The 22,817-nt window shown below is 43.3% G+C and overlaps 1 protein-coding gene and 1 non-coding gene across 4 annotated transcripts; both read left to right on the forward strand.

The window, feature by feature from the left end:
- Positions 1-2,045: 2,045 nt before the first annotated feature.
- Positions 2,046-2,136, forward strand: TRNAY-GUA. The gene is given in 2 exon segments: positions 2,046-2,082; positions 2,101-2,136. It is a non-coding gene; the product is annotated as a tRNA-Tyr (tRNA).
- An 8,181-nt stretch (positions 2,137-10,317) lies between these two features.
- Positions 10,318-21,427, forward strand: LOC116502895 (zinc finger protein 345-like). 3 transcript variants are annotated; one of them, XM_032208889.1, is made up of 5 exons: positions 10,318-10,735; positions 12,239-12,334; positions 13,250-13,318; positions 16,842-16,952; positions 18,566-21,427. In XM_032208889.1, exons 2-5 carry the CDS (start codon positions 12,301-12,303, stop codon positions 20,839-20,841), a joined length of 2,490 nt encoding a protein of 829 aa, XP_032064780.1. In that variant the 5' UTR covers positions 10,318-10,735; positions 12,239-12,300; the 3' UTR covers positions 20,842-21,427. The 3 variants fall into 3 exon arrangements, with proteins under 3 accessions (XP_032064780.1, XP_032064779.1, XP_032064778.1); XM_032208888.1 differs by having other exon boundaries at positions 10,319-11,589; positions 13,247-13,318; XM_032208887.1 differs by having other exon boundaries at positions 10,319-10,735; positions 13,247-13,318.
- Positions 21,428-22,817: the final 1,390 nt, after the last annotated feature.

The following is a 22,817-nucleotide window of genomic DNA, read 5'->3' on the forward strand; positions in this document are numbered from 1 at the left end:
TGCTCCAGCTGCCCAGCGGAGTGTTGCGCAGGCGCTGTATGCGCTGTGCGCATGTGCAGAAGCACTGAAGACATAAAAGGATGGTAAGAAGCGAGGGCGGGCACCGGACTGGAACAGTGTCCGGTGCTCTGGGCTGGCTCCGGTACGACCGTACCAGGGCGTACCGCTTGCAACCCACCACTGTCCTGGGCCATATAGTGCCCTTTCTGGCCCGCATAAGATCAATCAGAAATTACATGTAAATAAATGTATAGATAGTACTTGACTTATGGCCCTAATTGAGCCTGAAATTTCTGTTGTTAAATACGTTTTGTCCCATTTTACAACCTTTCTTGTCACAGTTGTTAATTCCTGCAGCTGATAAGCTAATAACATGGCTGTTAAGTGAGTCTGGCTTCCCCATTGACTTTGCTTGTTGGAAGGTCGCAAAAGAGGATCACATGATCTTGGGACACAGCAATGGTCATAAATATGAACCAGTTGCCAAGCATCTGAATTTTGATCATCTGATCATGGGGATGTTGCATAGGTTGAAAAACCATCACAAGTTATATTTTTCAGTGCTGTTTTAACTTTGAATGGCCACTAAATGAATTATTGTAAGTCAAGGACTACCTGTATAGAATGCAATACAACTTCATTGTTTTTATTTTGAGGTCAACTGCCATGTTGTTTTTCACTTTATGTATGGGCATGCATGCATGCCTATTGTCAACTGTTTGACTAGTGAACCCAAAACAAGGAAATACTCTTGGGAGATTTGAATTCCCAAAAGTAAAATTTCTTGGATACACCATATTGGTACTGAAACAACAAAACCAGCTCTGGTTTTCCCATTCAAATGCTTGCCAGGTTAAACCATAACTCCCTCTTCTCCCCACCTCTGGGTGATCACATTGTCCAATAATGAGGTGTCCTTTTGTTATGGGAACAGTCCACCTCCTTCTCAAGCACCTGCAGTGGTGACCTTGATGGTTTCTATGCTCTCACAATCTCCCCATACATTCGCAAATTTCCATTTCCCTTCCTTCCAGTTCATTGGCAAGTTGAAAGCATTAGGGTTTGAAAGAAGCAAAGCGATTCAAACTTGACACCCATCCATCTATGTCACAGCTTTATTGGCTCGACCCCCTACAACCGTCTCAGTTTTTCATGTTGCCCCTTGGGAAAATTAATTACCCATCCTGATCCATACTATAAAGCAGTTGACTTCTTCCCCAAAAGGGAACACATTGAAACTCAACGCTGATTCTAAACCTGACCTGGAAATTGAAGTTTTTCAAGTGTCTGGGTAACAATTTCACACTAAAAAGCTTGGAAAGAAGAGATGAACATCTGCACGTACACATTTACATCTGGAACAGTAAGTCACCAATTAGATATCCAGAACTTCAGCAGCTGACACATTTCTGTTTTGCCAGAGTGGTTAGAATGCTGGGCTGGGATACAGAAGGTCCCAACCATACTTGGTTTATGTACAGCACCTGAGTGAGTGTGGAAAAGTCACTGTCTCTCAATGTAATCTAACTTACTGGGTGGTATGAATTAAAGAAGTGAATTGGTGGCGGAGGGAGAAAACCAGGCATGCTGCCTTGAACATAATGCAGGACGTTAATTAAAAATCAATAACATTAAATAAAATGTGTGAGCTCGCACGCACGCACGCACAAACACACAAACACACAGCCAAATGAGATGTCAATGTGAGAGCAAAAATGTTGATATGCTAGGCAGATTTTTTTATGAAACAATGATGCTGAGTTTCTTTTAGGATAAAACAGCTGTACTAAAGCTAACTACTGATATAGCCCTTAGTCTACCCTTCCATTTTGGGGCTGTTGAGACTTCTTAGGCACTCTGATTATGGAAAAAAGAAACCAATGCATATAATCATTACCACATTGCTCTTATCTTTTAAGGAGGTTGTCGTTTATATTTCCAATGCCAAGGCATTGGAAAGGCAGGGAGATTTTCAAATGAAAAATCCAGCTCAGTAGGTACCACACCCAAAGTGAAAAGCAGCAATAGAGCACCTTAGGCTCATTCCTTCGATAGCTCAGCTGGTAGAGCGGAGGACTGTAGTAGAGCAACCAAAAAGTCATCCTTAGGTTGCTGGTTCGATTCCGGCTCGAAGGACAAAGGTTTTTTTTTTCCTTGCCAAATACAAAATTAAACAAGTAAAAGATTGTTCATACTGATGCCCAGATTAACAGCATTTGAGATTAAAAAGAAATTTTATAAGCCTATTTCACCTTCTGGCACTCAGTATTGACACCACAAGCTCTCTGTAAGATCAGGTAATTGAAAATTGCAAGGGGCCAAAAGACCAACACAAGGACATCATAAAAAAAGAAGGTGCGGTTTGAGGTGGGGGGAGGGAATTGGAGTTCACAGGACTTCTTTATATAAAGTTAGTATGTTCAACTCCTACCAGAGATAAAACACTCCTGCTGTATTGTTGAAAGAAATGTCCTTCTGGGTTCAGCTCCAAGTGGGGAAGAAGACACTGGAGACATGGAGGCTGCTTGGAAAGATGGTTTATTGGTGGACAGGGCCACATGGCTTGAGCCCTGAACAGAAAAGGTGATCACATGTTTCAATGTTGGTGAAGAAGAAAAGGGCTAAAGGAGGGGCTTGCTAGGCTTTTTATACCGTTTAGTCCCACCTCTCTGTTTCCTGTTCCTGTGTAAGAAATGTATTCTGATTGGTTGTCAGACTCCCATGGTGCCATGCAGGGGGCTACTCTCTAGGCTGTTTTGAATCCAGGTATGAGTTCTCAGATGCCATGTGGAGAGTTGAGTAAAAGGCCAATATTATCGTACCTTTCTGTAGCTGCTGCTGAAGTCTTTATTATGTAAAGTGGGCTAGCCTGGCTAGTCTTAATGGGCCTATTGACAAAGTGGGGGTGGGCAGGAAGCTACAGGCAACTATTCTGTCTTTTAAAACATGCTTCTTTTCACATCCAGAGAAACATTCTGCCTTTTCAATATTTCCTAGGATATTTCATTTTTCTGGGAGAGGGCTGGATGATAATTTCCCACAGTATATTAGGGTTTACTATGGGAAAAAAATGTTGCCAAAAATTGACTGATGTTGCTAATATCACTCATGGCCTAGTCACGGGATTGAATTACTGCAATGCATTCTACATAGGGCTCACCTTGAAGAGTATCTGGAAGCTTGCAAAATGTGGCTGGGAAAGTAATTAGGTGTGCTTTTAAAGTGGTCACGCTCTAGAATCACACATGACTATATGCCCAGCCAGGTCTCATAAGGAAAGCAACAGTGACAGCTTTTTGTTCGGACTTTTTTGTGAATTAAATTGAAAAACAGGGGAAAATCCCATTGCTAATAAAAATGATAGTAGGGTTCGGGTTAAGGATAGGGTTAGGCCCAGGGGTGAAATCCAGCAGGTTCTGGAGAACCGGTAGCAGAAATTTTGAGTAGTTCGGAGAACCGGCAAATGCCACCTCTGGCTGGCCCCAGAATAGGGTGGAAATGGAGATTTTGCAGTATCCTCCCTCTGCCATACCCACCAAGCCACACCACGCCCACCAAGCCACTCTCACAGAACCGGTAGTAAAAAAAAAATGAATTTAACTACTGGTTAGGCTTACGTATATATGGAGTCAGGGCCAAAAACTGATGTCAGATATAGATTCTTAAAGATTCTCTTTAAAAAGCAACGATAACACTTTTTAGTTTGGATTACTTTGGGGACCACAATAAAAACCTTGGGAAAATCCCATTGCCAATGAAATTACTGTTATGGTTATGGTTAGATTTAGGTCTCCTTGCAGTCAGTGCCAAAAAATCGCCTTCAGGGTTACATTTGTAGGTGTTTGCTAAGAAAGCGAAACTGTGAATGTTTCGTTCTGACTTCTTTGTGGACCACAGTAAAACACATGGCAAAATCCACTACCAATGAGAATGAAACTAGGGTTAGGGTTCTGGTTAGAGATAAGGCCAAAAACTGATGTCAGGGTTAGAGTCTTAGAGGTTTTATAAAAAAAGGCAAAAGTGACAGCTTTTCATTCAGACAAAAACCTTGGGAAAATCCAACTACGAAAGAAAATAAAACTAGAGTTAGGATTGGGGTTAAGGTTCTCCATGCAGAAGCAAAAACTGATGTCAGGGATAGATTGTTAGACGTTCTCTAAGGAAAGTGAAGGTGACACATTTTCATTTGGACCTCTTAAGGTACCGGAGGAAAACATATGGCCCAGGGTTAGGGGTAGGAATAGAGATAAAGTAGGTCTTCTTGGAGTCAGGGCCAAAAACTGAAGTCGGGTTCACATTCTTACTCTCTTTAAAGAAAGTAACCATAACAGTGTTTCATTCAGACTTATTGTGGACTACAGTAAAATACATGGGAAAATCTCATTGCTAATGAAAATGAAAGTAGGGTTAGAGTTAGGGTTAGGTCTCATTGGAGTCATGGAAGAAAACTGATGTCAGGGATAGATTTTTACAGGTTATCTAAGGAAAACGACAGTGAAAGTTGACTGTAGAGCAGTCAAATGTCTCTGCATGATCTCTTTGCCAGCATTTACCTAGCCAACAAGTAAAGCTGATTTTATATTTAGTTTATCATTTTGTAGACGGAAGGAAGGAAGGAAGGAAGGAGGGAGGGAGGGAGGGAGGGAGGGAAGGAAGGAAGGAAGGAAGGAAGGAAGGAAGGAAGGAAGGGTATATGTGTAAAATAAATATAATAAATAGGTAAATAGAATTCTCAGGCCTTGGCGGTGCCTCCCTCCAACATCATCTCCGAGAGAGACTCATACGCTTACCAATATTGCCATGAATCTGCTGGTCTCTGTCATACCAGTTTCAAATCAGAATCGCAACTTTCTGTTGCCAAGCAGTTCACCATTGCTCCTTTGCAATACCAGACATCTGGACTTTGGACAAAGACCACTTTAAAAGACCTGCTAAGGATGGATTTCTCACTATTTCTCCCAACGTAACAATCTGCTCTTTTGTACAGCTTTATGGTTTCAGACAACCAGAAACATGATGTTGGTCAAGCTGGATATTTAATGCAGCAACTCTAAAATAGTGCTTCCCAAATCTAGCTAAATTAACCAAAACTGGGTGCTTTTTTTTCCTGTGGGCAATGAAACCCATTACCCACCACAGCAGGGACATTTAAGGATTATCACACTGGCTAAAATATACTGGAAAATCTTCAAAAGTACCCCTATTAAGACAAAACAAAGAAATTGTCCATGTTAATTTGTTGAATTCCATAAAGATCATTCGATGATTTCGGTTTTATAATACAGGGAGTCCTTGAGTTAGGACCATTCATTCAGCAACCAAGGTTACTATAGTGCTGAAGGAAGGGGCTTACAACTGGACTTTGAAATTTGATAAGCAGTTTGGGGAAGGAAGTAGAACGTCTGAGAAGTTTTGCTCTAATGACTAAGGCAGAAAGCAGTCATATGCTTTATAATAGCAGTTCTGCAGGCAGCTGAGAAATCAAACAGGGTTGTGCCTGATTAATACCTGGAGAGGAGACCATCAGGAATTCAGACACTGAAGTCAAAACACATCCTGGAAAAAGGTACAGTAATGTCACAGTCTTGTAAATAAAAGAGCATGAACATTCCGATGAAATTGGCAGGGGGCGAGACTTTAAAGTTTTAAGTTACAACTCTTTTGAGGCGCACAAACTACTATATATATAGTCCTCGACTTAAAACAACTTGTTTAGTTACCATCTGAAGTTACACCACTGGAAAAAAAATGACTTATGACCATTTTTCACACTTATGATCCTTGCAGCATCCCCATGATTGCATGATTTACATTCAGATGCTTGACAACTTCATACTTATGATGGTTGCAGTGTCCTGGGGTCTTGTGATCACCTTTTGCGACCTTCTGACAAGCAAAGTCAATGGGGAAGACTGATTCACTTAACAACCGTGTTACTAATGTAACAACTGCAGTAATTCACTTCACACCTGTGGCAAGCTAGGTCATAAAATGGAGCAAAGCTTACTTAATAACTGTCTCACCTAGCAATAGAAATTTTGGGCTCAATTGTGGTCATAAGTCAAGGACTTAAGAGAGAGAGAGAGAGAAAGAGAGAGAGAGACAGACAGATGGACAGTTTGCTTTGCCATTGAACAGCTTCTGCGTTGGGCAGAGATGTTCCATACCTTTCAGAGGTTTTCTAGAAAATATTTATTGTGTAGGGAGAAGTGTGTGTGTGTGTGTGTGTGTGAGAGAGAGAGAGAGAGAGCTGTCTACCTATCATTTTACAGAACTTTATTTTCTTAGCAGCCCTCAGTGCTATTTTTTTAATAGAGTAAAATACTTTAAATCAATTAAAAAAAATTCCACCATAGAAAACACAGTCCGAGTTCAGATCTACCAAATCTGATTTGCAAAACTCCAAACTACTCCCAAGGGGGAGTGAAGAGGCTGTCTAACTAACACTACTGCAAAGCTAAATCGTTTTATATTTTCAGCTTCGTAGGGTTTTCCATGGAAACCCTGCATTCATGCAAAATCTGTATGGACTAAAGAAGAATTCCCACTTAAGTTTACCTTTTTGAGGAAATACATTGACAAACTATACAAATATGGCTTGGATTTATGTACTATGCAAACCATCATGTGATTAGTTTGATTTTGGCAATCTGCAATCCTTTGGTCTATTTTTTCATAGTCCTGAAAGCTTCCCAAGTTTGCTGTATCAAAATCCAAAAGTAAATTCGGGCAGAGCGATTTTCTAACTAAAGAAAGTTAAAGCAGATGGGCTAAATCTCTCTGAATCCCATCAACTGTTTACTAAGAAAGTGAATGAAAAAAAATTTTTTTTACATTTCTGATCTAAGATGTTGAGCTCTAATCTTGCTGCTAATAATGGCTTACCTTAGTTGACCGCAGTTAAATCAGTTAGCTGATCCTACCTGATCTCATAAAATCTAAATGGGGGACTTGATTTCATACTTGAATGGGAGTTCTAGCTATAGGCTATGCTGGATAATGTGAGGAAAAAAATCCCAGAAAAATATGTTGGCAAACTGCTTCCATTATGTTCCCAGGAAAACTATATCCAAGTAGCCATTAAAAGACAAGTTTGATGAAGGAAAAATGTTCACATTTTTTGGATATAATTGCACAGTATCCTTGTATTCATAACTAACTGTGTTTTTATGGTTCGAAATCATACTTTATAGCAGCTTAGAAAGGATAAGCATTCAAACATGTCTATGCATACCCCCAAAAGACTTAAATCTGCATGTTAAAAGTATGCAAGTACTTGCAATACTCTGTAATACTTTTAAAAATGCTGTTGGAAATTCCATGTCTTGAATTCTGCAAAGCTATTTATTTCTGTTTGAAATAAAGATGCATTTGCTTAATATAACTGTGACTCATAATCAATAAGTAGCAGCTGTGCTTTGGCTAAACTATAAACCGAATTGCTGGACAGGTTCCCAGAATTCCTTATGGTATACCAAGGACTGGATCCTTCATCTGCATCCCAATTATTTTCACTACATCCAGGGAATCTGTAAGACATACATGCCATCTCATGGTTAAAGTACGTATCTGCAAACACATTCTTCCAAACGTGACAATTTCATTTGTCATCCCCAGGCAGGACTAGGACAACTCACCATGGCCAATTCACTGCATCACAACTTGCTATGGGATAAGAGTTACACTAATATTGAAGAAATGGTGGAATAGAATCATTAAAGAAAGAATGCTAAATGTAAATGACAAAAATGAAAATAATTTTTAAATAATTTTAAATTGAATTATCTAGCGATTCTCAATCATCCAGGTATTATATTCCTTACTAGCCGATAGCCCGCCGTTGCTCAGGTATTTATTTATAGGGGGGAAATGTCCGGACCAAATGTAATTTCTAATGTTGGAATTACCCCCTTACCAGAGGCAGCCCCCTTGTGGAGTACTATGAAGCTATTTCCAAGGCAACTCCACTACACTGTGCAATAGAAATCATTTAAAAGCAAAACAGGCTGCATCTTAACAGAACACATCCCCCGAGGGGTGTTAGGGGTGTCTTACCCCCAGAGTATTTTTCTCCAGAGAGTAAGTTATCTGTGTACCAAGTTTGATTGAAATTGCTCAAGGTGTTCCAAAGTTATGCTGGAACATACACACACACAGCCAATTATATATAGATTACCAGCTGTCTGCAAGGAGTATAAATCCCTCCATTCCCCATTATCCTGTCAAAGCTGAAGAAGCTTCTTGGATAAGCAAAACGTCTTCAAAAGAAAAAACAAGGAAGTCCAGTTGCCTCCTGAAAAAGCACTTTTTGGGACATTGAAATTGAATTGTTGAATTGTCCCGTAGCGAGTTGTCCAGTGGTGAGTTGGCCGTGGTGAGTTATCCCATGGTGAGTTGGCCATAGCGGCTTGGTTACAGCAAGTTGGCCACATCGAGTTGTCCCTTTCTTCTCCTCAAGCAACATGGAAATTAAAAATCCAGATTTTTAAAATCCAAGCATATCTTGGGAAACAAATAAAATAAGATAAAGCAGGGATTTTCCCTTCTCTGCTTATTTTTCCTATCATTCAGTTCACCAACAGTTTTTCTGGAGAAAATTAAAGGGGAGTGAGCTTTCTTATTTGTGATTATAGCGGGGGAGTTTTCTGCTGACTGCCGTCTGCCGGCAGTTTGGCAGTTCAAATCCCACCAGGTTCAAGGTTGACTCAGCCTTCCATCCTTCCCAGGTGGGTAAAATGAGGACCCAAATTGTTGGGGACAATAGGCTCACTCTGTAAACCGCTTAGAGAGGGCTGTAAAGCACTGTAAAGTGGTATATAAATCTTAAGTGCTATTGCTATTTTTCCACTATGGCTGGAAAGCATCAAATGCTTCAGCCTTGAGTCTTAGAATCCTGGGAATTGCATCCCTGCTGTTCTGAACAGCATCAGCTTGGAAAAAGTAACCACAGTAGTTACAAATAGTCCTTGACTTACAACCATTTGTTGTTACAAAGGCACTGGAAAAAAAACTCGTGATTGGTCCACACACTCATGACCACCACAGTATCCCCATGGTTATTTGTTCAAAATTTGAGCACTTGGTAAAAGGCATGTATTTACAATGAGAGCAGCGTCTTGAGATTATGAGACCACAATTTGCAATTTTCCCAGTCAGCTAGGAGGCAAAGTCAAATTGGGTGGGTGGGGAACTGGATTCACTTAATGACGTAGGGATTCACTTACGGTAATTGCAGCAATTTCCTTAATAACCGGCAAAAAAGGTCATAAAATTATCCATGGCTCACTTAATCATCTTGTTTAGCAACAGAATTCTGGGAGCAATTGTGGCCATAAGTCAAGGACTATCAGTGGTGTTATCTGCTGTAGCAAATAGGAAAGTGTATTTACACTGGTTCAGTTGCTGGACCTCATTAATAGGAGACCAGAGACAATGGTGGAATGAAATCAATTTTATTTATTTCCTATATTTATAGCGAACCTTAATTGTATATAACTGAAAGCTGTGTTCTCTCGCCTTTCTTCCCCATAACAACGTTGTTAAGTAGGTAGGCGAGAGAGTAACTGGTTCAAAGTGTCCCAGGCAGCTTTAATCCCCAATTGAGCAATTTCATGATTTCTCAGTTTCTAAATCCAAATTACGAAGGATAAAGACCACAGAATTTCAGAGAGCTGTTAGCAAAGACAAGCAGTATTACAACAATATCTGTAAAGACACTGAAGAAACAGATATGGAAAACCAAGGAAAGTTATCCAAACGTGCTCTGAACTCAGGAGGTGAGCCACAAATTGGTGCACTAAAAGATGTTAATGGACAGATAGTAACCAGTTCAAAGGAGATCAAACAAAGACAGAAGGAGTACATGAAAATACTGTACAGTACAAATGTCACTCTTCTTAGAAGATATTCCTGATATATACGCCTTTCTATGATCAATATAATTTAAGAACTTGAATGCTGCCAGCTCGCTACACAATGTATCTTGAAATCTAGCCCCGTGCAAACTGAAGATGCTGCTGAAAGTGTGCAAAAATGTAGTTAACGACTTACAACTTGGTGTAATTTTAAGATGCAAACCTAAACCATCAGGATAGTTTTATTTATTTGTTAGTTAGTTAGTCAGTTAGTCACTCATGTACATGATAACAGGAATAAATATAAACATGAAAAAGAACACAGAAAATGGGTACAAATAAATGGGGACAGTAGGAGAGGGACCTTAGGCACACTGGTGCGCTTATACACGCCTCTTACTAATATAATATTATATAATACTAATATAATATTAATATAATACTAATACTACTAATAATAATAGGCTAACCCAGAGATAATCAGGTTAACTTATGCTGTGCTTCATCTAACCATGATTTGGTGTGAAAGCCAGAGGTTTGCCTTTGCTCTTCAAAACCTGGCCGCCTTTTTAGCTGGAAATCTTGTCGTAACCAGAGGACGCACGTACTTTCCTCGCCCCCCTCCCCCGAGAGAACCCCCTTCGCCCGCCCGCTGAGGAGGAGGCTTGGTCTCCGGCCGCCGCCAGAGGGCTCTGGGTGGCGCCGGGGAAGAAACCCGGCTTTCCGTCTCTCTCGTTCCGCGGCTCGGGGCGTCACGCGTTGAGCTTCCTGGGCGACTCCAAGGCAGCAGCGGAGCGGGCCGGGAGGAGAGCCGCCCCGCCGCGGGTTCATCCCGCCAGCCGCCGGGAGACCTTCCTCGCAGCCGGCTTGACCCGGCCCAGGTGGGGGACCTGTCGCGGCTCTGTGCAGGCAGCGCTTCCGGTGTGGGAAAGGGTGAATCCCGGCTGCGGCGCTGCGCTGATCCCCTGTGCCTGGCTGGGCAAGGGCAGGGGGCGAAGGGGGGCTGCGCCCGCTATTTAACATCTAAACAGCCCCCCGCAGCCTTGGGAAGTGCACGGGGGGGGGGTCAAAGCTACCCTCCGCTAGCACAAATTAGAGCAGTAGCTTCATCAGGCTGGCAGGAGAGGAGGAGTGCACTGATGATGTTACCTAGTTTGGTAATGAAACGTCTGCAAGAAAACTGCCAAGCTCAGAGGAGGAAGAGTGTGGAAGCTTTGGAGTCCTCCGCAGCCCTTTATTCTGCCCGATGAAGTGTTCTGCAGAACTCAAAAGCCTGCAAATTGCTCCTGGGTGTTGAGCTGATCCGTAAAGATACTGTCCATTCATAAGCATGCCTGCACTTAAAATGGATATTAGAAAGATTGGAATGAGGTCAAAGGTAGCAGTGAGGCTGGGCAGAGGCATAGAAAACAAGCCCTACTTTATTATTTATTAACCAATTTATAGAAACTGCCCATCAAACAAATTCTGGATGGTTGTAGAGACAGAGCTAAAAACATTGGAATGTTGACAGCCTGGGGCAGAAACAGATTAGAGGTCAAGTAATGTTTATACAGCACACTGAGTCAGAAACTACGCAACCATGTTTTTACACTTGCTTGGTTTTGTAAATTTGGCCCAGTGGATAGTTTAGAGTTGAGGACAAAAAAAAAGTCTATAAAAGTCTAGGATGCCAGAACGGCCATCCTTTGCTTTTTGGATCTGCAGTGGGATGGTATTGCGTTTATAATTGAAGGTTTGACCTTTTCCCTTCAAAACTGGAAAATTCAGATTGTTTTAATTCTGCAACCTGCAATCTTATCTTGCTGCCGAGGATTTGATAACCTCAAATAGTTGACAAAAGCAAAGTTTTCTGCTTTGTCTATTTTCCTGAGGCTCCTCAATTTGCCCGCTTTCTGTGTTGGTATTAAATTTCAGGTTTTGGAAGGACCTCGACTTACGATGATTCATTTAGCGACCATTTGAAATTACTGAAAAAGTGACGTGCAACCAGTCCTCATACTTGCGATTGTTCCAACAATCATTTGATCAAAAGTCAGGCACTTGGCAGCTAGCATGCATTTAAGACTGTTGCAGTGTTTTGTGTGTGTGTGTGTGTGTGTGTGCATGTATGTCGTGATCACCATTTGCAACTTCCCAGCTGGCTTCTGACAAGCAAAGTCAGTGGGGGAAGATGAATGGTTGACTTAACAACTGAAGTGATTCGCTTAACAACTGTGGCAAAAGAGATTGCAAAATTGGGCACCACTGACTTAACAATGGAAGTTGTTTAACTTAGCGATTTGAAATTGTAGTCCCAATTGTGGTCATAAGCCAAGGACTACCTGCAGCCTAAAAAGGTGAATTCTAGAGCGAATTTGATGCATGGAGGGCTGTTGTTCCAGATGCCTGTGGCCTTCAAGGTGGAGCAGCCTCCTCGTATTGGAGATTTCTCGATCAGAGGGACATGCAAGAGAACTACGAGACTCTTATCTCTCTGGGTAAGGATCAATTTCTCTGGATTAATTTGGGAATCTAAGGAACAGGTTTACTGGATCAAACTCAAAATTCAGGGAGTCTTACCTGCTGTCCTCAGTGTGGTGGATATTGCTTCTGGAAAACTCACAAGCAAGAAATGATGATATTGTTATTCTCCATCATTTGGGATTAGTAAGGTATACTGTCCTAGAATATGAAGGTTTGATTTAAGTGACATGCTTTATAGACCTCTATTCCATATACTTGTCTCATTTAATTGTTCTCTGCATTTGGAGCAAGGCAGATGACCAATAAATCACAATTATAAAGTTACTTAGCCTTCACTAATTGCGGTCCTCCGCAGCATGCTGAACACCAAGTGGTTCTTATCCAGAGTGGTTGCAGAGTAATACTGCATCCAGTTTTGATCACCACACTATAAAAAAGATGTGGAGACTTTAGAAAGAGTGCAGAGAAGAGCAACAAAGATGATTAGGGTACTGGAGGCTAAAACATATGAAGAAAAGTTGCAGGAACTGGCTATGTCTAGTTTAATGAAAGAAGCACTAGGGGAGACATGTTCTAATATCTCAGGGGCTGCCACAAAGAAGAGGGAGTCAAGCTATTCTCCAAAGCACCTGAGGTTAGGACAAGAAGCAATGGATGGAAGCTGATCAAGGGGAGATTCAACCTAGAAATAAGGAGAAATTTTCTGACAATGAAAACAATCAACCAATGAAAACAATCAACCAGCGTGCCTTCAGAATTTGTCTCCTGCTTGAACAGGGGGTTGGACTAGGTGGCCTACAAAGTCCCTTCCAACTTTTATTCTGTTAATTTAGCCAAAGCAAAGACCTAACTGCATCAGTAGCCCACATGGTGCCAACCAATCTGCTCAATATCCTAATGGGGTCTTTCGTACTTTTTCTTGTTAGCAGAAGAGATGGCGCTCACCCTGCCCCGAATCACTGCACTAGCTGAGCCCCACCGGAGAGGATTGGCATCAGGTAAGACTAGTGGATTTTATGCTCCTGCGCCCCAAACAAAAAATGATTTTCTGCACCTCGGGTGCAATTAAGAACAACTGCTCTGTTTTCCACCTCTGCATAAAGCTTACGTGAATAGACTTTTGCCTCTAATGTCTCTGGGTTGCACGCAGCCCTCCTCAGTTCTTTTTTCGCTGTCAGAGGGTCGCAGCTGAAAACGGAGCTTGGGAGCCTGTTTTTTCTCTTTTTATTAAATGTTTTATTCATTTTCATTTTCAATTTTGTACATTCACTTATATACTGGATATTTGCAATAATAATAATATAATAGTAAGAAAAGAAAAACCCCAACCTAAACACAACTCATAAACCCAACCTATCGCTTTCATACACCCCTTCTTCTCCCCCTCCAACTTTCCTTTCTCCCTCCAACGATCACCCCTCCTACTTCCCTTTCCCCTCCTATCTTCCTTTCTCGCCTTCCTCACCCTCCTTCCCCTCTCATCCTCCTTACATTCCCCTCTTCCTCCCTCCTTACTTCTCCCTCTTCCTTTCCTCTACTTCTCACTATGGTGCATTTCTCTATTCCTTAATCTATTCAGTTACGCTAAAAAGAAAAAAGAAAGGAAAAAAGCAAAAAGAAAAAAAAAGAGAAAAATAAAAAGAAAATATAAGGATCAACAGTATACAAGTGTATTCTTCTTATTCTATATATTGAAACTATATCTCCACCCGCCCACCCACCCCCAATAAACCCCCCTCCCTAACCCCCTCCGACTTCCCAGGTCCCACACCCGGCACAGTTCAGTACCATTCACCTTCAAAATATCTTATTAACAATAATAATGAAAATAAAATAAAAAGAACACTCCGAAAAAGAAAAAAAAAAAACAACGAAAAAGTAAATAAAAAAAAAATTTTAAGAATCTTTTGCATTATGCTCAGCCTCCCATCATTCTTAAAATTTAAACAGTGTGAATCATTCCATTTATATTTTGTCCTCGTCCCTTACTTCTTTGATATTTACCCCCATCTTCCTGTAGACTCTCCAGATAGCCTTTCTTAACCTTATATTCAAATATTAGTTTATACAAAAATCAATTTATCTTCAAATACAGAGCAGTCTAATCATACTTACGCTACTCATCTTCCTATCCTTCGTTTCACGTCTCCATTCCTCCCAAGCCCAAATTGCATAAGATTAGGATCTCGCTCTTCACTTTAAAATCCTGAGCTTTTTATGTTATACTTCAAGCATGTAAATCCGTAAAATGTGTGCCCAAAATCCATACCAATTCATTCAGTCCCAAGATCCCTTCATCAATATCCCGCTCCACCTTCCTTTCTGCCCCACTCCTCCCAACTCCATTCATCCCAAACCGCAATTCAAATAAATCTTAGTCCCCGCTTTCCTCACAGAAAACACTTCATGCGCAGTTTGGATTGAGATTCAAATAAGTCTTGTAAAAGTCCCGTATAATATCTGTCTAGAATAAGCAATGCTTCTTTCCATTCCTCATCAGTACACAGCTTTACCATTTCATACCAAACAGAAATCCTAAAGTTTTAATCAGTCCAAAAGCTTAGAAAGTATTTTAAAGACATCGCTGGATCTATATTCTTTACTCTTCTGCCCTTTCGGAAAGAGAAGGCAACCCTCTGCCTTATAACCACGTGTCCCGCTGCTTTGAAAATATGACTGAATCCTCAGTTTCCGCTCTTCTGCCTCTCCAGTAGGGGGAGAACAACTCCCTCCTTCTTGTAACCAAGTGACTTGCTGCTTGTCTTTCCTTCACCTTGTCCTTCCGCGTTTCCGAGTGAGTCAAGAAGCCCCGCCTTCAGAGTTTTATAATAAAAGTCCCGAGCTTCCGAAACAGAATTAATACGAAATCTTTGATTTTCAAATGTAACTGTGATTCCAACTGGAGCTTCCCATTTATACTGTATTTGACGATTTCTAAGTTCTTGGGTTAAAAAAAGTATAGCCTCTCCTTGCTTGCAGCATCTGGAGCGGGATTTCTTTAAAGACAAACAAATCATGGCCATCGATTCGGAGCCTGTTATTGTAAAACTTTTGAGTGATCGCATTTCTGGATTCTCTTGTGAAAAAGTATATAATTATGTCTCTTGGAAGCTGTCGTTGCTCTGCTACACGTGAATTCTGGCGATAGATTTTTCGAATATTCCAATCAAAATTGAGTCCCGGACCTCCCACCGCTTGGCTGAAAGCTTCTACAAACGTCTGTTTCAAGTTCTCTCCTTTCTTTTCGGGCAGTCCTCTGACTCTTATTGCAGACGCCTTTCTGTTATAATTTATCATTGTAAGTTGTGTTTGAGTATCTCTAATCTCTTGTTGTAAAGCTTGGATATTAGAAGTCAAATTAAAATTAGCCCCCTCCAAAGTTTCCAGTTTAGTCTCCATTTCTTCGATATAATCTGTCAAAGTAGACGTAACTTCAAACATATCCGCCTTTATTTGGGCAATTTTAGTCTGTATTTTATCGCATAAATCCAGCACAAATTCTTTAATTTCTTGTTTAAAGTCATTAATTATTTGAAAGAAAAGCTCCTGTGTCAAGGAATCTCCAGTAGGTGGTGTAGGAGACAAAGGCAGCGATTTACTAACAAGTTCTTTAAGCACATGCGGGGGGGATTTTTTTGCCTGCTTAGACCTGGGAGGCATTATAGATAAAAGCTGAGAATAAACAGATAAACAGTGTCTTCAGCTGGTCAGTTCTCAATAAATTATTTGTAGATTTTGCTTGCAGTCTCCGGGGAGATAAAGCCGGTTAATTACGTCATCAATCACCAACACAGTAAAAACGCCATTTTGTATCCCAATTGCACAGAGAAGTTTCAAAGGAAAAACAAGGCTGGTGTTTAGATAGTTATAAAAAAAAACATCACAGGAGTGAGACCCGCTCGTGTTAGCTTAAGTTGCTTTAAACAATTTATCATTGTCCTGAGTGGGGGGGTCGCCTGTCTAGGGCTGCAAAAAGGCAGCTGCGAGGAACTGGCTGGAGATAAGAGCTCAGTTACGCTGGATCTCTTCTCCGTTCGCAGCCCAAAAAAAAAGAAAGGGGGCTGTGAACTACGAATAAATCCTAGCACCTGAGCTTCTGCCTACCCCTTTCTGCCAGAAAGGGGTGATATCTATTGATCTTAATTAGATATACAGACCAGAACTCTGAGAGGGGCTCCGTTGAGCTCCTTCGGCGACAGGCTCCTCCCACAGGAAGTCCGGGAGCCTGTTTTTTGTGGCAGAGCGCTTGGGCCACAACCGGTGCCCCACCCTGACACGAGTGAGGTCGAGCTGGCCACGCCCTCCCTCCCTAACACAATCCCGATGCAGCCTTCAATGAAATGGAGCTTGACACCCCTGTGTGGCTAACTTAACAAAGGCAGTGATTCATTTAACAACTGTAACAAGAAAGGTTGTAAAACAGGGCAAAACTCATGGTAACAGTGTTTCACTTAGCAACTGAAATTTTGAGCTCAGTTGTGGTCTAGGACTACTTGTACTGAAGTTTTTCCTTGCCTACAGGATTTCCTCTTTCTAAAACTGATCTGCTCTCCTGGATCGATCGAGAAGATTCATGGATTCCAGAACTTCAGGGATGTGAGGAAAGGACAACGCCATCTCAGATAAATCCAGGTGAGAGTTGTGGTTTGCTTATTTTGAAATACACAGGTAGTCCACAACTTAACAACCGGTTGCTTAGCAACCGTTCGAAGTTATGAACTACCTGAAAAAGAGCCCTTGTGACTGGATCTAGAGTTCCAATAGTCAGGACTCTTCCTCTGGTCACATGACTGTACTTTGGGCATTCCGCAACATGGCTGCATTTACGGCTGTTCGGAGTCACGTGATCACATTTTACAACCATTTTGCTGAAACCAACACTTCCTTCCGGTTTTCAGCAAAACCATAGCAAACAATGAATTCACATTTGTCACCACTATGTTCATTTAATAACCACTACAAAAAAGTTGTAAAATAGTTTATGACCGTCACGACATATAACTATAATGGGCAGGCTCCATTACGGTTATAGGTTGAGGACTACCTGCATGGGATGGAATTTCACTGCGTAATGGGGGGCAAAGTTTTGTTCGTCATCATCCATGCTAGATTCTGGCACCGAAGCCCTGAACAGTGTGATAGAGCAGCTGTACATAATTACATTTCTCTTTGTGTCTTCTCAGCAGCATGTTAGGAAAAAAAACAGCAACGAGAATAAATTATATAAATTGAATGACTTCAACAATAGAACAGGCTTTCGTCTACCGCAGGAGTGTCAAACTCAAATTCATCAGGGTTGTGTTTTACCTCAGGGGGCTAAGGTGAGCATGGCCAGGGTGGGCGTGGCCAGCTCCACGTCACTCATGTTGGGGTGCCTGTGGTGGCCCGAGCACTCTGCCAGTGAAAACGGGATCCCAAGCTCTGTTTTCAGCTGCTACGGCCTCCTGCAACCCTCTGCCAGCAAAAACTTCCATTTTTGCTGGCAGAGGCACCTTGGGCCGGTCCTTCACTGTTTCCAGGGCAGCCCCGTGGGCCATATCTTAAGCACCCTGTGGGCCGGATCCAGCCTTGAGTTTGACACCCCTGATCTATGGCATTAATTTTCACCACCTCTTAAAATACCAAAGCTATCCAATTAGATGGCGCATTCCAAAAAAAAAAAAGCAATAGAGGAACAGAATTCATCAAGATTAATTAAAATGTTTTCAAAGTTACGAGCAAGCTTGTTTTTCAGAGCTTGTCTTCAGATAAGTGAATGAAGTGCCATAGAAAAATACCAATTTTTCAGTCCGCAAGTTTACAACATGACCCTGTACCGGTCAATTTTAGCAGATTTTGCCAGCAGTAACAGGTTGATTTTATCTCAGGTTTGCTCATAGATAGCAATAGCACTTAGATTTATATACCGCTTTATAGTGCTTTACAGCCCTCTCTAAGCGGTTTACAAAGTCAACCTATTTCCCCCAACAATCTGGGTCCTCATTTTACCCACTTCAGAAGGATGGAAGGCTGAGTATATAAATACTACTGGACTTAAAATCTCTAATCAAAAGTGTGTCTTGCAAACCAAGGCAGTTGTTGCCAATATATTACCAGCTTGCCATAGGCCGGGTGGAGACAATCATAGAAGGTAAGGTGGATATATAACATATTTAATGCAAATACATGTTGAAATAACCTTATAGCAACCTTCCACTTAATGGAATGGATGGTTCAAGTCACCTCTGCAATATTTATCTCCTCAGGGGAAGAACTGAGAGGAAGACATGAACCTGTTCCTCCGGAAGTAATTCCTAGCAAAACAAATCTGCAAAAGGGGAATGTCCTAGAGAGGAATCCAATGGAGGCTGAGAAAAAACCTTCAGGGACTGGGCCAAGGGGCCCCCTAACCGAAGGAAAGGAGCAGCAAGACATACCCCTCCCACAGACCATGGTTGCTTCCAATCCCCAGATGTCCCTTAGAAAACCACCAGTGCATAGCAAGAATCACCAATGTGCAGAGTGTGGCAAAAGCTTCAGCCAGAAGTCCAATCTCCTCCGACACCAGAGGTTGCACCTCGACAAAAGATCCCACAGGTGTGACCAGTGTGACAAAAGCTTCTCTGAGGCCGAGGCCCTGGCCACACACCAGAAAGGCCACGCAAGTGACAAACCGTACAAGTGTGAAGAATGCGGGAAAAGCTTCAGCTGGACCTCGCACCTGGAACGGCACCAGCGGATCCACACCGGAGAGAAACCGTTCCAATGCAAGGAGTGCGGGAAGGCCTTCAGTGTTGGATCACACCTGGAAAGGCATCGGCGGATCCACACCGGGGAGAAGCCTTATCAATGCAAAGAGTGTGGGAAGAGTTTCAGTGTGAGCTCCACCCTGGTCCAGCACCAGAGGACTCACGCCAATGACAAGCCCTACCAGTGTGAGGACTGTGGGAAGGGCTTCACGCTTGGGGCCAACTTGGTGGCTCACCAGAGGAAACATCTGGGCCAGAAGCCCTACGAGTGCCCCGATTGCGGGAAAAGTTTCAGCTTCACCTCTCACCTAGAGAGACACCAGCGGATCCACACGGGCGAGAGGCCCTACCAGTGCCCCGACTGTGGGAAGCGTTTCAGCCGCAGCTCCCACCTTTACAGGCACCAAAGAATCCACACAGGGGAGAAGCCACATCAGTGCACAGATTGTGGCAAAAGCTACTACCTCAGTGCGGCCACCCTCCATCACCTCCAGACATCTCCAGCCCACAGCAGAGACCCCACCAAATGCACCGAATGTAACCGTAAGCGGGTGGCTCCTCAGCCTCTCCCACCTCCTCCCTCCCCGCCAATGTCTACCGAGAAGCCCTTTAAATGCTCCGACTGTGGGAAAGGGTTTGGCCAGAGTTCATCCCTAGTGAAACACCAGCGGATCCACACCGGAGAGAGGCCCTATCAGTGTCCCGAGTGTGGGAAGAACTTCAGCTGGTGCTCGGCCCTGATCAAACACAAGCGGACCCACACGGGAGAGAAGCCCTTCCGGTGTGGGGACTGTGGGAAAGCGTTCAGCGTCAGCTCCCATTTGGAAAGGCACCAGCGCGTGCACTCTCCCGACCGACCCCACAAGTGTGCCGAGTGTGGGAAAACCTATGGGGAACTGGCCTCGTTGGTCAAGCACCAGAAATCCCACATGCCCGGGAGCAAGCGTTATCAGTGCCCTGACTGCGGGAAAAGTTTCAGCTGGAGCTCCCACCTGGAAAGACACCAGCGGATCCACACAGGGGAGAAGCCCTACCAGTGCGGGGACTGCGGGAAGTGCTTCAGCGTCAGTTCCCACCTGGACCGCCACCGCAGAATCCACACGGGAGAGAAACCCTACCACTGCGCTGAATGCGGGAAGAGCTTCAGCGTCAGCTCCACGCTCTTGCAGCACCAACGGACGCACTCGAGCGGAAAGCCTCACAAGTGCAAGGAGTGCGGGAAGCGATTCGTGGCCGGGGCACAGCTGCTCACGCACCAGCGGGCCCACCGTGGCGAGAAACCCTACGATTGCACCGTCTGCGGGAAGAGCTTTGGCTTCATCTCCCACCTGGAGCGGCACCTGAGGGTGCACACAGGCGAGAAGCCGTACCCGTGCGCAGAGTGTGGGAAGTGTTTCAGCCGCAGCTCACACCGCAACCGCCATCAACATACTCATGTGGCAGAGGAGCTCCCCAAAGAACAACCTGAAGGCCAGAAGGGCTGCTCTGTTTTGACCGAGACTAAGCACTCCAAAGAACTGCTCCCTGTTGTTCTTGACCCTCCTCTTTCTCTCATGCCCTCCTGGTGGAGCGAGGGGGAGAGGAACAGCATCCCCCCAGCTGTCTCCACCTGGCCCGAGGCCCCACTGCCTTTCCAGGGCTTCATCCCCAGTGCTGTCTCAGCTGGAGGGCTGCGGAGCTGGGGTGGGAAGGGATTCTTACCTCCAGATCCATGGAGGTTAGGGGAAAACAGCTGTAGATGGGCATCCCCCTACCCTCAAGAGGGATGGCCACCCCCTCCCCCAACATCTTAGCTGCGCAAAGCAATTTTGTGGGGTGGGTGGGTTAGGGGAAGCAATTATCTTCTCTCCTCACTCAACCAATTGGGCAGAATGCTAATTTTGTCCCATTGGAGCCAAGAAGAGCTAGTTTGCAACGGGCTGGAATGGAATATAGCTGTGGTCCTAAAAGTGAAGGAAGGCCATGTTTGTGTTCTTCTGAGGGATGTTTACACAGGCCTGGAGCTTTTGATATGAGGCATACTCAGTGTTGCAATAATCCCTGGATCTTATGCATTCTGAAGTGGTAGAATACTGTTGTTAAGAGCCCTTGGTGATCTCTGAGCTTAGTCCTTTCATAACCCAGCCAGTGATAGTTGGATAATAATGAAAGGTCTGCAAACAAACATCACCTGTGATGTTACCTACTTTTTTTTCAACCTAGTTGGGTAATGAAATATCTGTAAGTAAAACCCCAAGCTTAGAGAACACCAAGAACTCCTCAGTTCAACCCAGAGCTACAGATAATCTCTTCTATTGCCAGAACACTACTGGTTTTATTGATGGTTTGAACTGGCTCATTACCACAAGTTGGTGGGGGGAAAGTTTAAGGCAGCAGCCAGCTGAGCAAAAGCTATATGCTCCCTCTTTACCTAATGAATAGGATTAAGTGGAAGCATAGGACGATGGTGTGCATGAGGATCCACTTACAGTATTTACGGGTAGGATGTTCCAGCATCCAAAGGCATCCAAAGTTTACCTGGTGTTGCACCACAATCTGAAGGAGCTGCAGAAAACATACTTGAAGCATTTAGACTGCCTAAAGTTGGAGAGCCTTGAGCAGTGGTAGTCAACCTGGTCCCTACCGCCCACTAGTGGGCGTTCCAGCTTTCATGGTGGGAGGTAGGGATTTGCTGTAACTCTGCTTTATAAATTTTATAAAGTAAAGTTACTTCCCTACTTTATAAATCACCATTACTGTGGAACCGGTGGGTGGTTAGAAAATTTTACTACTAACAGGTAGATATAAAAAGATTCATTACCCCTGGCCTTGAGAGTCAGTATCTTCTTTCTGGTAGCATCTTACTGCAAGGTAAGGAAGGAAATCTGAAACCAGATTCCTCCTCTTCATGACATCCTTTGTGCTGCATGTAGATTGCCCCAACATTGATCTCTAGGTGGGAAGAGACTTCTGCTTGAGATCCCAATGAGCCGCTGAGAATAGTCTCAAGCCAGCTATACAGACAAGTCCCTATTAATCCTGACTGATGACTATGCTGGCTGATACTCATGGAGGTTTGGTCTAAGACAAAGATGCCAAGCTTGGACAAGATAATTTACTGTAGATCAGTGGGAGCCTGTGATATTTCAAATCCCATAAACTATTGCTATCGTCAAGAATGACAAAAAATGGTGCAGTCAGCCTTGCAAAGTAGTCCAAGCAGGAAGCATGCCTGAATGAACTCCTCCTACTTTATTGTACATTAGCGGAGTCATACAAGTCTGAAAATATATTTCTCCCCTGCATTTACCTGTCAAGGAACTAGGAAACGTTCCTTCTGAGATATTTGCCATGGCCACATTCCTTTTCTAGGCTGAACTATCTGGGGTTGGCACTACTCCAAACAGATTCAGTCTGTAATTTGGCGATCCTTATGGACTGCTCAAAGAACAGATGGCAGCCGTGGCTAAAGAGGGTCATTGCACACTTTCAGATGGTGCACCATTGTGCCCATACGTAGACCAGGCGGCCTTGCTCACAGTAATTCAAATCCTTGTAATTTATCATTTAGACTACTGTAACACACTCCACATGGGGCTGCGCCTGAAGATGGCTCAGAAACTTCCAACTGGTGCAGAATGTGGCTGTACGGGTAGTAAATGGTGCCAGATACATGGCACGCATAATACATTTTTTTGCTTGAGCTGCATTGATTGCCGGTGTTTCTGGGTTCAAGGTGCTGGTGATTTAGCTTTAAAGGCCTACATGGCTTGGTACAGGGGTACCTGAG

The sequence above is a fragment of the Thamnophis elegans genome, chromosome 2 (genome assembly GCF_009769535.1).
Source record: "Thamnophis elegans isolate rThaEle1 chromosome 2, rThaEle1.pri, whole genome shotgun sequence".
In the NCBI taxonomy this organism is placed as follows: domain Eukaryota; kingdom Metazoa; phylum Chordata; class Lepidosauria; order Squamata; family Colubridae; genus Thamnophis; species Thamnophis elegans.